The sequence below is a fragment of the Diabrotica virgifera genome, chromosome 3, assembly GCF_917563875.1.
Source record: "Diabrotica virgifera virgifera chromosome 3, PGI_DIABVI_V3a".
NCBI lineage: Eukaryota > Metazoa > Arthropoda > Insecta > Coleoptera > Chrysomelidae > Diabrotica > Diabrotica virgifera.
In genome coordinates this window covers 223,915,902-223,931,823 of record NC_065445.1, presented here as the reverse complement: position 1 = coordinate 223,931,823, position 15,922 = coordinate 223,915,902, and the positions used below count along the sequence as shown (strand labels likewise).

The 15,922-nt window shown below is 30.5% G+C and overlaps 1 protein-coding gene across 1 annotated transcript in view; it reads right to left on the bottom strand.

Annotated features, from left to right (window-relative positions):
* LOC126881544 (T-box transcription factor T-like) overlaps positions 1-15,922 on the bottom strand; it is an 82,397-nt gene that overhangs the window by 36,068 nt on the left and 30,407 nt on the right. Inside the window, exon 2 of the mRNA XM_050645875.1 lies at positions 14,658-14,824. Coding sequence (XP_050501832.1) covers positions 14,658-14,821 — 164 coding nt within the window. The 5' untranslated portion in view covers positions 14,822-14,824. The remainder of the gene's footprint in view (positions 1-14,657; positions 14,825-15,922) is intronic.

The window sequence follows — 15,922 nt, the reverse complement described above, 5'->3', positions numbered from 1 at the left end:
TGTCCGTTTATATTAATACCCCAGTTATCCCATGTGCTTGAATACATCTTCTAACGCTTAGCTGAATAGCTTGGGTGAGACGGTATCTCCCTGTCTTTCTCCTCGGTTTATTTTAATAGGCTCCGTTTGTTTCATATAACAATTTTTGTTGCCTTGTTATATATTTCTAATTAAATCAATGTATATATTGTATATAGTATACAGAACCTTGTTCTACTAACAGACTTACAGCCGCCTCATGTCATTTTTTATTTACCAATCGTAACTTTTAGAGACCAAACAAAATTCATCAGTCTTATTAATTAACACGGGGAAGCATCAACGGTACACTAGTAGTCGCTAGACAATCTTACCAATTAGCAGTTTTGTATCTCATCATTTAATTTTAATACTATAATATTTCTAAGTATTTTACTTAGCATCTAAATTATTATTTGTAGATTTAATAAATTCACAAGTTTTAGGTTTTAATCAAATTCAAACAAACGCTGGCGGATTAAATAATATATCTACGATTAAAATTTGGTATAGCTAATAATGAAATATTTATGTGTCTACGGCAAACTCGTTTCCTTTTAAAAGATAATTTTCTTTGCGGAATAGGATAGAAAATCACAGTTTGAACGTATTAACGTAAAAATACATACGCATTAGTCAATAAAATCCTGAAGAGTGGATTTTTTTATTTAGCCTAATGCCTCGACAACTAATGGCCATTGGCATATGGTACAGTGGATTCTTCCAATCAGGTACCGGTACCTAGTGTAATGTGTAGTGTGTGTGGTTGAGTAATAGTGGAAATTAGAAAGGGCCAAAGTGCCATTTTTTTAAAATTGAATTATTGACGAATGTTCAAGGTGCCTGCTAGTCGTCCTAAGGAAAGTTCTAAGTGCCAGTATTACAATTATAGTTTCAGGAGCTTCTCATATATATCGGCGGCTGTATGTACTGCATGATTTTCTTTAGAAAGGTCCTAAGTCCAATGGTTTAGGTCCTACATCTAAAAATCTTCATGTGTCAACTACGTGCTTTTGTTGTGAGTAATAATATATGTAGATGATTTTGTTCTGAAGCTATTTCCTTGTGGCATTTTTATAATTAAGTATTTTCTATGGGAAATAAGCCACAATTTTACTAAAAAATGAATTTATTAACGTTTCGAAGCCCAAATCGGGTTTCGTTGTCAAAATACAAAATACTATTAAAGTAAACAAAAATGTTGTTGCTAAGTAATAAAATTCTTCTAATAATTTATTTAATCTGACTCATTTATATTGGCAATTCAGACGTATATTATACATTTTAAAGTAGAAGACTTTAAAATGATATCGCTAATATTTATGAGTTACGTTCTTGGGACGACTTTACTAAAAGATAGTTCATTCGATTACATGAAATCAATCCCAACTCAAGAATATCCGTCGCAAAAAAATCATAGCATGTGATCTGTCTTTAAAAAGACAACAAATTCAACGATGACAGTAAAATTCTCGCGTTAGAGATTCCATAGTAAATCACGAGGGAAAACCAGGAAAAAACCTCGTGATACTATCCCGACATCGTAAGTATTTGGTCTTACATTTAAATTACTCTCAAAATTAATACCAAATTCTGACTTTACTATAATTTTGTTTAAATTATAAATAATATCAATAATACATGGATATATAAGTAATACTAAAATATAAAATATGTACTAACTCGACTATTGACTTACTAATTGTGGTATTTTCTTTCTATTGACTTTCTCTTTCAGTAAGGGTAACCACATCCTACTGCATTCTACCGAGGAATTTGCGACACAATTGGTTTCATTTAGCATAATTAGAGCTGCTTCTTTGATTTTTCTCTTTTTACTATCTGATTCTTTCAGGACTATACTTGAATCTCTCCACTGAATTCTATGTTCATTATCCCATGCATGTTGACATATTTGAGATCTATCAAATTCTCTATTTTTAATATAAGACTGATGTTCACTTATTCTAACGTTTAATGGTCTTGTTTATTTTAATAGTATTTTGTATTTTGATAACGATACCCGATTTGGGCTTCGAAACGTTAATAAATTAATTTTTTAGTAAAATTGTGGCTTATTTCCCATAGAAAATACTTAGTTATGTAGATGATTGTAGTGTATTAAAATGGAAGAATATCAGAAAAAAGAAGACCTAAAGAAAGTGGTTTATTTGACAGTGAGCAAAAATGCTTAAAGGCAGTTGAAGCGTCATACAAAATATACAAACTTACCCAACGAACAGGTTTGACATCAAACCTAATGATTTTCCACTATAAAAATGTGCATTTTTCGAAGATCGCATACAAATGCAAATTGAACAGTAAAAATATTACGTACGAAAGGAGACTTTCACTTTTTAAAAAGTTCTACGAAGGAGAACTTAAACATACGGAACTTTTCTAATGCGGCTTTTAAGTCGGCTTTTAAGACACAAATTCAACTGAGATTAAGTTGGGATTAGAAAGGCTTTCTTCAAATATTGGTGAAATTTCAAATCAAATGAGCAGTTTTACTAAAAATCTATCTACTTAACCCCCTCTGTGGCGCACCTTTGAAACGAAAGGTCGGGAGTTCGAATCCTACCAGGGGCAGAAATTTTTCATTTATTATAAATTAATAAATGAAAAATAGTTTCTGTCCTTGTGGGATCGGTACTCACCGGAGGGACCGCAGACGTTCGGAAACAATTAGCGTCTCTTTGCAAAGGCAATGACGTCGACTTTGCAAAGTAACAAGACACTTACTCAACACACACACACACTACACATTACTCCCCTGACTTAGTGATAAGTTATACAATTACGTGGCTAAAGGTTCTAGTTCTAGGTTCTAAAGGTTCTAAAAGGTTCTAAAATCTATCTACTTTACCAACTAAAAAAGAGATATTAAAGAAAAATACATCTTATGCCACCGCAAGTACCCAAACTGAAGAGCCCGACATTTCGAACCAAGTCGAGAGCAAAAGCCAAAAATTACAGACGACAAATGTCACTTTGTGGATATTAGTAACTTGAACTCAACGTACACCTCTATACAAGTCGTTCACTATATTAAAGAGAAGCTAGTTAAGGAATATATTAGATGTTACGCACTCCTTAAAGATGCCGACACAACAACGGGCTCTTCGTTCGAAATAGGTATAAAATCTAAAACATCGATTAACTTGTTATTTAATAAGGAAATTTGGCCACCTGGCGTTAACATTAAATGGTCTATAGAATCTTCCTATTCTGAACCAACGCTTTCATCTGAGTCACATAAGAATCCGAAGAATCTCAGAAGCCCTGTCACCTTGGAAAATCCAATTACCAATGATGAAGTAGAAAACACAAACATACGTACAGACAAGCAGGCCATCGAAGTTTGTAAATCTAAGAATCCGTTCCATTCACTATAAATTTCATTAAGAAGGATACTTTAGAACCATCGATAAATCTGGATCCTTTGACCCCACCAAGAGTTAGATTAACCAACAACTCGAATAGTCGATATCTTCTAGCCAGATTAAGGGAACCGGATATCTTAAAAGCCATTAAACTTCATCTTGATTATCTATACGACCAACCTGCCTCAGTGTTCTATGATGGATTTACCAACACAAGCGTTAAACTCTTTTTGGCTTCCGAAGGACTTCCTACTAAAACTGAAGATCTAGACAAATTCTGCTTGAATTTAACAATGCCTATGTAATTGATCCAGATGAGGTGGAAGCTGATCTTGCTGCTTTTAGGTCCTTTCTCACTTTTGAAAGGATTATACACCTGCAAAAATCAAGGGAATGTCACCGAAATTACTATTCCGCTGTCTCTCCAAAACGAAATTTTTAAACATCACGACGTGTTCTGAGGGACTAGAATCCTCAAATTGTTTTAGTGATAACAGCTTTAGCATGGTTCTGATTAATATTCGTTCTATAAGATACAAAACTGATGAATTGTTTTTGTTCCTAGAGGAATCGGGATTTCCCCCGGTAGTTACGGTTACAGAGCACTGGCTTGAAGTCAACGAGCCTTTTTTTGTAGAAAAATACACCACAATTGCTAGGTATGATCGTCCAAACGCAGCTCATGGAGGCACCCTGATTCTTTCTACGAGCAATGATTTTTCTTTGGTAACAAAATATGACTTTCTGTTAAGTGGAGCCTTCTTTGAGTTTTCCTTAGTCCACAATAAGAATCTCAATCTTTATATTATTTGCATTTACAGATCACCTGACTCTTCCGTGGAACTATTTTTTCAGAACCTGCTAAATTTGTTAGATTGCTTACCCCATAAAAGTAGAAAAATTTTATGCGGGGACTTTAACATTGATTATGCTGCTGTTTGTGCTACACAAATATCCTTGCATATTTGAATCGTATGGTCTAACAATGCACGTTGATTCTCCTACAAGGATTACAAAAACTTCATCTACCATAATTGATTATACTGTCTCAGATTTCTCACCCCTTGATGTCCACTCTACAATTATTAATGCTGGACTATCTGATCATGATGCAGTTTATACGAAGTTTAATATCTTTAGCAAACCCTCCTCGAAAACCCGACGTTTAGGCAGGATTTTTTCTACCCGGAACTTTCGTAACTTCCAAAATTTATGCTTAACCTCTGAGTGGCACTTTCCTGCTATGGACGTGGAAAATAATTTCAGTGATTTTTAGATAAGCTTGTCTGTATCTTCAATAAAGCATTTCCTCTAATTCCAATTAAGCCAAAACATCGCAAACCCTGGACTACTAAAGGTATCCGAATATCTTCCAAGAATATGCGTTCTCTACTCTACATCAAGAAATTTACTATCAACGTCTCTATCACTGAATATATCACCAAGTACAGGGCAACCTATCTTAAACTTGTAAAATCAGCTAAAAAAGTCTACTACCAAAACCGTCTAGGAAGCTCTAAAAGTATTGCAAAAGAAACTTGGTCCATAATAAACGATCTGCGTAATAAAACCCACACTGCTCAAACATATTCCCTTCCAGACCCTGAAAATCTAAATAAATACTTTGTAAATGTGAGTAAAAATATTACATAAACTATTTTGCCACAAAAAGATCCCATTTCCTATCTCCCTAATTCAAGAAAGGTCTCGAATTCATTCTTTATAAAACCAGTCGGTAAATCTGAACTTATCCAAACAATCAATAGTATCAAAAGCAAATCTTCCTGTAGTACTAATGGTCTATCGATAAAATTTTCTTCTAATCTCCCAGAAAATGTGTTGGAAGTCCTCATCTCACTGATTAATGATTCTTTTGAGAAAGGCAAATTTTTAGGAAAAAATTAATCATGGTTTATAAGCTTGCAGAATCAGTTTTAAGGTATTGTATTGTGGCATGGGGTGGAGCGTTGAACAAAACTCTTAACTTTTTCGAAACAGTTCAAAATACTCTATTAAAAATAAATTAAAAAAAAAGAAAACTGTATCTAACAAAAAAATTTTTATGATGAATCCAAGATATTTAGTGTTAAATCCCTCTACATCTACAACTGTGTTTTAAATGTTTATATTAACTCAAACAAATTTAAATTTCAAAACAACCGATTAACTTGATCAGTAACAAATATGGATATCAGTATTCAACAGTTCAAAAAATCAGTAACACAAAGATCCCTAATGTTCTTTGGACCTAAATTTTATAACATAATTCCTATACATATCAAACAAGAACCTAAATTATTTAAATTTAAAAAATAATAAAAACCTATCTAAAAACCCAGTTACAATTATTTTTGGACACCATGTCTTAATGTATGAACGACAGCATAATCCGAGTAAAATTTGGGTGTATATGGGTATTATAATTAACAAAGTATTCAGCAGCTAGAGAGGTTTACCGTCCGTCTTGTTCTGTTGCATTATCTCTTTCGATAGTTAGGTATTTTACTTCTTACTCTGGGCTAATTAGCAAAATTCATGGAAAAGTTATTTACCAGCAATTTTATTGCTGGAATCGAATTATTAGATCCTATATATTAATAATATAGGTATGCAAAGTCCGCAGATAGTGTGCTACTTTTTTAATAAACAAAATGGCGCCGAAAAATCGTATTTTTTTCAATTATTGCTCTATAACTCCGAAGATTTTAACTTTACAACTAAAACACCTTAATAAAAATTCACCGCAATTAAATTCTGCATAGAGATATGTTTTTCACGATTTGCTCCGACGAAAATTTTCCTCTGAAAATGCGGGTTTTCCTAACAAAAACTCTAATTTTCAAATAAAGTTTTAGGTAAGTAATTATTAATCAATAATTAAATAACTTAGTGACATCAAAGCTTTCTTGGTATAGATTGTAATTCCAGAAGCCGGTGAAAATTAAACGAATATTTTAGCAACAATTCAATTGTTAATTAACAAATTACGATCGCAATAATAACCAAAATAATCATGATACATTGATCAAACTTATAAAGATTATAAAGATGAGATGCTTATTTAATATTTTATCGACAAAATATAAATTTTTCTTTTTTTTGCATAATCTTTAAATTTTGAAAAAAAAAATAGTTATAATACGCTGGTCTAATAAGTAAAGTACAAAGAAAGGTTATTTACCAGCAATTTTAGTGCTGGAATCGAATTATAAGATCCTATATATTATTAATATAGGTATGCAAAGTCCGCATATAGTGTGCTACTTTTTTTATAAGCAAAATGGCGCCGACAAATCGTATTTTTTTCAATTATTGCTCTATAACTCCGAAGATTTTAACTTTACACCAAAAACACTCAAATAAAAATTCACCCCAATTTAATTCTGCATAGAGGCATGTTTTTCCCGATTTGCTCCGATGAAAATTTTCCTCGGAAAATGTGGGTTTTCCCAACAAAATCTCGAATTTTCAAATAAATTTTTTGGGCCAGTAATTATTTATCAATAATTATATAGCTTGGTGAAATAAAAGCTTTCTTGTTATAGATTATAAATTCAGAAGCCGGTAAAAATGAAACGAATATTTTAGCAACAATTCAATTGTTAATTAACAATTTACAGTCGCAATAACAACCAAAATAATCACGAGACATTGATCAAACTTAGAAAGATTATAAAGGTGTGATGCCTATTTAATATTTTGTCGACAAAATATAAATTTTTCATTTTTTTGCATAATCTTTAAATGTTTAAAAAAATTGTTATAAACAAATTAACATTTCTCAGAAATTGTTTATTATATTTTAATTTAAAAAAATACTTAAAATGAGTATTTCATAGGTCTTGAAAATGAATGCTTTAAAAAAATTTTCCAACCATTTGCAAAAAAGTTATGAAGCAGCAAAGTAAATATACGAAATCTCCGTTGTTTATAATTTGTTTTAATTGTTTCAAAGCTTAAAAGTGAGTCTATGGTACAACCTAATTACTCACAAAGAATGTCAAAAATTAGTGCAATCGTTATATTTTAATCAAAGATTAAAAATACTTTTTTTTTGTAATTTTTAGCGCAAACGTAGGCCTGATACAGAGTCGGAGCTAAAATGTTCACTCGAAGCGACTGACACGCAGCATGCATTATTTATTAAAAGTGTACATCACGCGGCTGGTCGTCGCTCAGAGTGAAAATTTTAGCTACAGTACTGTGTTACTCTACTTTCGCGCGTGTAAATTACAAAAAAATATATTTATAATCATTAATTAATATATAACCATTAAACTGAGAATCGATATTTTTTTGTAAATAATTAGCTTGTACTTTAAACTCGCTTATACGCTTTGAAATAATTAAAAAAATATATAAACACAGTAGTAATCGTATGTTTAGTTTGCTGTTTCATAACTTTTTTACAAATGGTTGCAAAAAAGTTTTAAAGCATTCATTTTAAAGATATTTAAAATGCGCATTTTAGCTATTTTTTAAAATTATAATATAATAAAAACTTTCTGAGAAACGTTAATTTGTTTATAACTATTTTTTTTAAACATTTAAAGATTATGCAAAAAAATAAAAAATTCATATTTTGTCGACAAAATATTAAATAGACGTCTCATCTTTATAAGATTTCAAAGCTTGATCAGTGTATCGTAATTATTTTGGTTATTATTGCGACCGCAAATTATTAATTAACAATTGAATTGTTGCTAAACTATTCGTTTAATTTTCATCAGCTTCTGGAACTATAGTCTAAACCAAAAAGGCTTTTAAGTCACCAAATTATTTAATTATTGGTAGATAATTACTTATCTAAAACTTTATTTGAAAATTAAAGATTTTGTTGGGAAAACCCGCATTTTCCGAGGAAAATTTTCGTCGGAGCAGATCTGGAAAAACGCGTCTCTATGCAAAATTTAATCACGGTGAATTTTTATTTGAGTATTTTTGTTGTAAAGTTAAAATCTTCGGAGTTATAGAGCAATAATTGAAAAAAACACGATTTTCGTGCGCCATTTTGTTTATAAAAAAAGTAGCACACTATCTGAGGACTTTGCATACTTATATTATTAATATATAGGATCTTATAATTCGATTCCAGCAATAAAATTGCTGGTAAATAACTTTTCCCAAAAATGGCCTATTCTCCGGTAATCAGCCCAGACTATTCTTAGTTCCAACCTTAATACTACTTTTATGTACAATTGATACAGTTTCGATTGACATAGTACAGTGCAAAACAGGCAACTCTTGCCTAGGCATGGTGCTGAGTCAGTCGACACTAATAATATAGGATAAATGTAAAATGTTGTACACACATATTTTTGAATAAATTTGAAAGTGATGTTGGTCAATATTCAAGTGCTAAAGTGCTTTAGTGGGAAGGATAATGGAAATAACAGCCATATGTAGAAGTATAATCTACCATACTTATATGAAATCATTATTTATTTAAAACCTGCAGATTTGGAAGCTATAGGTGTAAGTATTTTAGTTGAAACGATAAAAGAAACAGTTGCCGTACCCGAGGACTATGTAGTAGGAGAAAGTTAAGTGATCCAGATAAAACTGGAACATTGGAAATTGGAAAACTGTGCTATTTTCAAACGAAAGTAGGGTATGTAAAATCAGATGATAAACGAATTCATGAACTTAGAAAGCGAGAAAGACAAGCAAGAACGGGAACTTCTTAGTGATGAGCAAAACAAGAACAAGACCAAGACCAGGCTAGTCTTGGTCTTGGTCTTGTTCTTGCAAGCTTGGTCTTGGTCTTGGTCTTGCAACCAAAAGGCGGTCTTGGTCTTGGTCTTGTTCTTGGTCTTGCTGCAAGACCAAGACCGCAAGACCAAGACCAGTCTCGCTCATCACTAGAACTTCCATATTTGTTAAAAAATATAAAAAGGGAAGGGAAGGAAATCTTTAATTTTCATCCAACCAATTTTAATAGCAAGCAGGTATGTTGATTTCTTTAACGTTAGGCTTGGGAGAGGTACAATGAAAGAAAATTAAATTTAGCTTTAATTTGCTTAAAATACTAAAAAAATATCACACGGTTCCATATAAGTTTGGTTGTGTGTAAGTGGTTGGTAGGCTGGTGGCTTTCTAAATATCAAGAATGTTTTTAACTGTGCAATTTGGAAAACATTAATAAATATTGTTATGTGTCACATACGGCTGTAATTGGGTTCCTGACATAGGAGTAAAACTAGAAGCCGTATTAGTCACTTTGTCTACAATATTCCAGAGCTTTCGATTGGGGATGGGAAAAACCTACCGGTTTTAACCTAAAACCGGTTTTACTTCGCAATAACCGGTTTTACCGGTTGTTTTTTGTCCCGGTTATAACCGGTTGTTTTTTTTAAGTAAAAACCGGTTATTACGTTTTTATGGTGATTAGGAATAGGTTAGGTATTATTTTCGATCCCAATCATAATTATTATTCTCAAGTAATTATTTCAAACAAAACCATAATTCAAATTTTATTTTATAAATACAGAAGCAAACTAAAAGTGCAAACTCACATCAGCCAGAAACAATTAAGTTTTATTATAATATTTCGTTGAAAAGGTATTTATCATAATATTTACATAAGAAGTGATCTGGTTGAAGTAGACGCAAACATCATCTATTTTTTACACTTGACTCTTGACATTGAAAGTGGGTGAATGACTTTTTCTGATTACCAAAAATAATGTTCTGACTATGAATATCGAATTACCGATTACGAATAAGAATCTCCAAGGATTTCCCTACGTTTTCAAAACGATACACCCATACAGGAAGTATTAAATAAGTTAAAATGTACCTATTATACAAATATACAAACGTGTTACAAAAAATACATGATAATTTTTTTTTTATGGTAGTAAAAATAAAAGATAAATTGCATTATCAGTAGTAATTGCACAAGAGCTCTAAAATTATCGAATTTTTCCCGAGTGACACTTTGACAGTTTTAATTTCACGACCCGAAGGGGACTGAAATTATCTCAAAGTGTCACGAACGCAAAAATTCGATAATAATTTTAGAGATCGAGTGCAATTTGTTGCGATTATTTCACGAATAAAACTGTTTAAAACCCAAATTATATTGTAATATATTTATGTAAGTACAAATTACTACAGTTAAACACACAGTTGTTATAAATATTTGACGGTTGAAAGTCATCACTTCTATAATTTTTAAAACATTAATTGTCATTAAAGTCAACGAATGTATTTTTTCGTAGCAACTAAAGGCATCTGACGTAATATACTTAACGACGGGATATTATCAAAAATTATCACTTTAGTTTTTATTTCTGTAGCTTTCTATTGGCCAGAATCTCCTATGAATGAAATAATCAGTAGTAATTGCGCAAGAGCTCTAAAATTATTGAATTTTTCCCGAGTGACACTTTGACAGTTTTAATTTCACGAGCCGAAGGCGAGTGAAATTATGTCAAGGTGTCACGAGGGTAAAAATTCTATATTAATTTTAGAGATCGAGTGCAATTTGTTGCGATTATTTCATGAATAAAACTGTTCAAAACCAAAATTTTATTGTAATTTATTTATGTAAGTACAAATTAGTACAAATTAAACACAGTTGTTATAAATATTTTACGGTTGAAAGTCATCACTTTTATAATTTTTAAAACATTAATTGTCATTAATGTCACTGAATGTATTTATTCATAGCAACGAAGGGCATCTGACGTAATATACTTGACGACGGGAAATTATCAAAAATTATCAGTCTAATTTAGATTTCTGTAACTTTCTATTAGTCAGAATCTCCTATGGATGAAATAATCCAATTTATTTTTAAGTAAAATATTTATGTTGATATTATTTTTTTTAAATCCCATTTGAAAGGGTCTGGGAAATTTTTTATAAGTTGAAATGGTTGGGTTAAATTGTATATTATGTAATATGTTAATCTTACGCTATATTATATTTAATAATAATCAATAAATATATAATAATAATAAAATAATAAAAATATCGCAAGGAAAAATTCCTGTACTGGCTGTATATCATAAATCACAAAAATAAAAACCTTATCTTGTAAAAGGTATATTTAAAATCCCTAAAAATGGCTGTATCAAAACAACACGTTTTCGAAATCAATATTCCATCATCAATGTTATCACCTAAAATAATAAATAAATATAATAATTAATAGAATAAAATGGTTCTATTAAAAATTGTGTTTTATTTATATTGATATCGATGTTCTTTCGATAGTACTAATTTTGATCATATTGATATCGAGTATCGAGTCGAGTGGAGTATCACAAACTAAAGTGCATTGTAATTGTAACATTGTAACTTATTGGATTAAAAAAAAACCGAAAACCGGTTTTTTGGAAAAACCGTTTTTTTGTCCGGTTATAACCGCTAGGTTATAACCGCTAGGTTAAACCGTAAGCGAAAAAAAAGTATAACCGAAAACCGGTGTTTTGTCAAAAACCGCCATCCCTACTTTCCATCGACTGGTGGAGGCGCCCGTCTTAATTCTTCGCAGTTTTTGGCGTCGAAATAGGACTTTACGGGTAGGCATTACAAAGGGTTGGCGACACTATGGATCACCCCTCGTTCGATTTCAATTTTCTCTGACAGTTGTTCGTTAACACGTACTTTTGCTCGCTGCTTATAATATAAACTTAAATTCGATATATGATCGTGAAGTCATTGTAGTCTATCTTCTTTGATTTCAACATACAGGGTGATTGATTAGTAGGGTAAAGCTCAATAGCTCCGCTATAGTAATAGATAGCAATAAAAGTTAATAGCAAAAATTTTAGCCACCTTTGAGCTTCACGTTATAAAATTAGTTAGAATATTACAGGGTGTTCGATAACACAGTGGCAGACCAAACTTATGTTTTTTTAAATGGAACACCCTATATTTTATTTTATATTCGAAATCCTGTTAACTTCTCCATCACAAAAATATAAAGGTTTGTTATGTTATACAGGGTATTTACAAAGTTACAACCAATTTTGTATGAAAATCGTAACAAGTTCAACTCCCTGTATAAATAAAAATAAGCACAACAGCAATAGTTTATTAATGCCATATTTTTTTATTTATTGTCAAAATTTTTAAGAATTATTGATATTACTAATTTTCTTTATATCAAATACAGGGTGAGTCAAAACGCAAGTACATTATTTTCTCAGTAATGTTAAAAGGAACACCCTGTATTTTATATCATTATTGAAAAGTAACATTAACGTAATTTAATTTTTATATAACATTCCCTATGCCCAAATTTATTAGTTTTCGAGATATTTTCATTTTTCAGAGCAAATTATTTTAGGTGCTTAAATTTATCTAAATTTTAAGTAAGCCATGACTGAATTGACAATTGAAGATTACCGATTATCAATCCGGTAATCAATGTAACACTGTAGCAAATAAAGAAATAAAAATAATTTATTAGTAATATATTTTACAAACAAAAACACAACCACTACATGCAACATTTTTGAAACAATTAAAAACTATTTCTTTATGTAAATGCAACAAATAAACAAAGAAAATTAGTAATAAATTTTACAAAAAAACACACAAACACAAAATACAATATTTTGTGAAGACAATTAAACACTACTTTTGTATGTAAATGTAACAATGTAACAAATAAAGAACGAAACATAATTTATCAGTAATACATTTTGCAAAAAAACATGTTTGAAAAAATTAGAAGCTACTTTTAATAAAATATTTTTAATATTTAATTACATAAGGTGTTCAAAATTACCATAATTATTTTAGGTGCTTAAATTTATCTAAATTTTAAGTAAGCCATGACTGAATTGACAATTGAAGATTACCGATTATCAATCCGGTAATCAATGTAACACTGTAGCAAATAAAGAAATAAAAATAATTTATTAGTAATATATTTTACAAACAAAAACACAACCACTACATGCAACATTTTTGAAACAATTAAAAACTATTTCTTTATGTAAATGCAACAAATAAACAAAGAAAATTAGTAATAAATTTTACAAAAAAACACACAAACACAAAATACAATATTTTGTGAAGACAATTAAACACTACTTTTGTATGTAAATGTAACAATGTAACAAATAAAGAACGAAACATAATTTATCAGTAATACATTTTGCAAAAAAACATGTTTGAAAAAATTAGAAGCTACTTTTAATAAAATATTTTTAATATTTAATTACATAAGGTGTTCAAAATTACACATTTATGTACGCCTAAAAACGATCATTGAATGAGCTACTTACTCTACGGAGCATTTGTAAATTAACACATCGAAATACACTTTGTATTCTATTTTTCATCTCATCTTGTTGTTAGAGGTATTTTATAAACTTCATTATTAACGTAACCCCAAAAAAATCAGTCCAGTTTATTAAATTCTGGTGATTTGGGTGGCCACGCTACTGGTCCATTGAAAAATGAAAATATCTCGAAAACTAATAAATTTAGACATAGGGAATGTTATCTAAAAATTAAAGTACGGTAATGGTAGTTTTCAATAGTGATATAAAATACAGGGTGTTCCATTCAAAATTACTGAGAAAATAATGTACTTGCGTTTTGACTCACCCTGTATTTGATATAAAGAAAATTAGCAATATCGACCGTTATTGAAAATTTTGACAATATGTTAAAAAATATGGCATTAATAAACCATTGTTGTTTTGCTTATTTTTATTTATACAGGGAGTTGAACTTGTTATGATTTTCATATAAAATTGGTTATAACTTTGTAAATATCCTGTATAACATAACAAACCTTTATATTTTTGTGATGGAGAAGTTAACAGGATTTCGAATTTAAAATAAAATATAGGGTGTTCCATTTAAAAAAACATAAATTTGGTCTGCCACTGTGTTATTGAACACCCTGTAACATTCTAACTAATTTTGTAATGTGAAGCTTAAAGGTGGCTAAAATTTTTGTTATTAACTTTTATTGCTATCTATTACTATAGCGGAGCTATTGAGCTTTACCCTACTAATCAATCACCCTGTATTCGTCATTTGTTCATGTCATACTTTATCTAATGCTTTATTATAGTCAATAAACCATGAATATAAATTTAATCAAGATACAATACAGAGACCTGGACGTCAGTCTATGCACCATTGTGTTAGTATATTAAGTAAAGAAAGAGATTCACACGTTCATATAGGCCTTTGCGAAACTCGAAAAAGGTTTATTTGAAAGAAAATATGAATATTAAATCAAATACTGTTAAAAATAAAAATAAAAATATGACTCACCGTCCACTCTTGGTAACAATCATTTCGTTGGTGAAACACTGAAACCTCACCCACAGTTCTCTGTCATCAAGTGTTACAGTTAGGTCACGTTCAGTCGGATCTCCTTTTTCCTTACCAGAATTTATTTCTGATTCTACTGCTGAGAGAATGTGCTGCTGTGCCATTTGCTTAAAAAAATAACATAAAAGTTTAGTATGTTAACCAGAAATATTGCTTAAATCGAAATAAATAATTTATTAATAGACGAACTCTATCTATTATTCTTTTTGAAAATAAATTTTATTCCAAAAAATATTAAAAAATGAACTGCCGAAAGGTAGTTAGGAAAATAAATTAACATTATGAAACAATTATCTAAAAATTAATAAAAATATAAAATAAAAGGGTACCTATAGTATGGTATTACTAGATCCAAACCCAGACATCCAAAGTGAAAGTTATCCCCCAACACCCAATTGTTATATAATATGGTCCATATAATGTTCAGAAAAAAGTCACACCTTTTTGAGCTTCGGGTTTGGGGGGAGAGGGGGAGAAGTCGGTCAATTCGTAGTTTTTTATGTTTTTCGTCAATATTTCTAAAACTATGAGGTTTAGCATGAACAACCTTCTATACAAAAATGTTCTACATTAAATTTGAAACAAAAAAAGGTCCTATGCATGATCCTTCTAAAATGAACTGCTCCAAAGTTACGGAGGTAGTATAGTATAATTGGTCCAAAAAAGGCCTAAACCAGACATTAAAAGTAAAAGTTTTCCTCCAACACCAAATTGTTCTATATGGTCCAGATATTGTTCAGTAAAAAGTTACACCATTTTGAGTATCTGGTTTGGGGGGGGGGGAGATGGGGGAGAAATCGGTAAATTAGTAGTTTTTTATGTTTTTCGTCAATATTTCTAAAAATATGCTTTAGCGTAAACAATGTTCTATACAAAAATGTTCTACATCAAATTTAAAACAAAAAAGGTCCTATACATAATTATTATAAAATCAACGATTTTAGAGTTACAGAGGGTGAAAAGTGAAGGTTTTCGATACTTTTTATATTTTTTGGGCAATTTATAATATTTTTACTGATTGAAAGAAATTTGCTTTAACAGGATTTGCTATTTCAGTGGCCGACGGTATGTTAGTGATAAGTTCTTGAAGAAACGTCAACCTCACCACCCAAAATCATCATCAATTGCCCAACAAATATAAAAAGTATCGAAAACCTCCACATTTCACCCTCCGTAACTCTGGAACCGTTGATTTTATAACAATT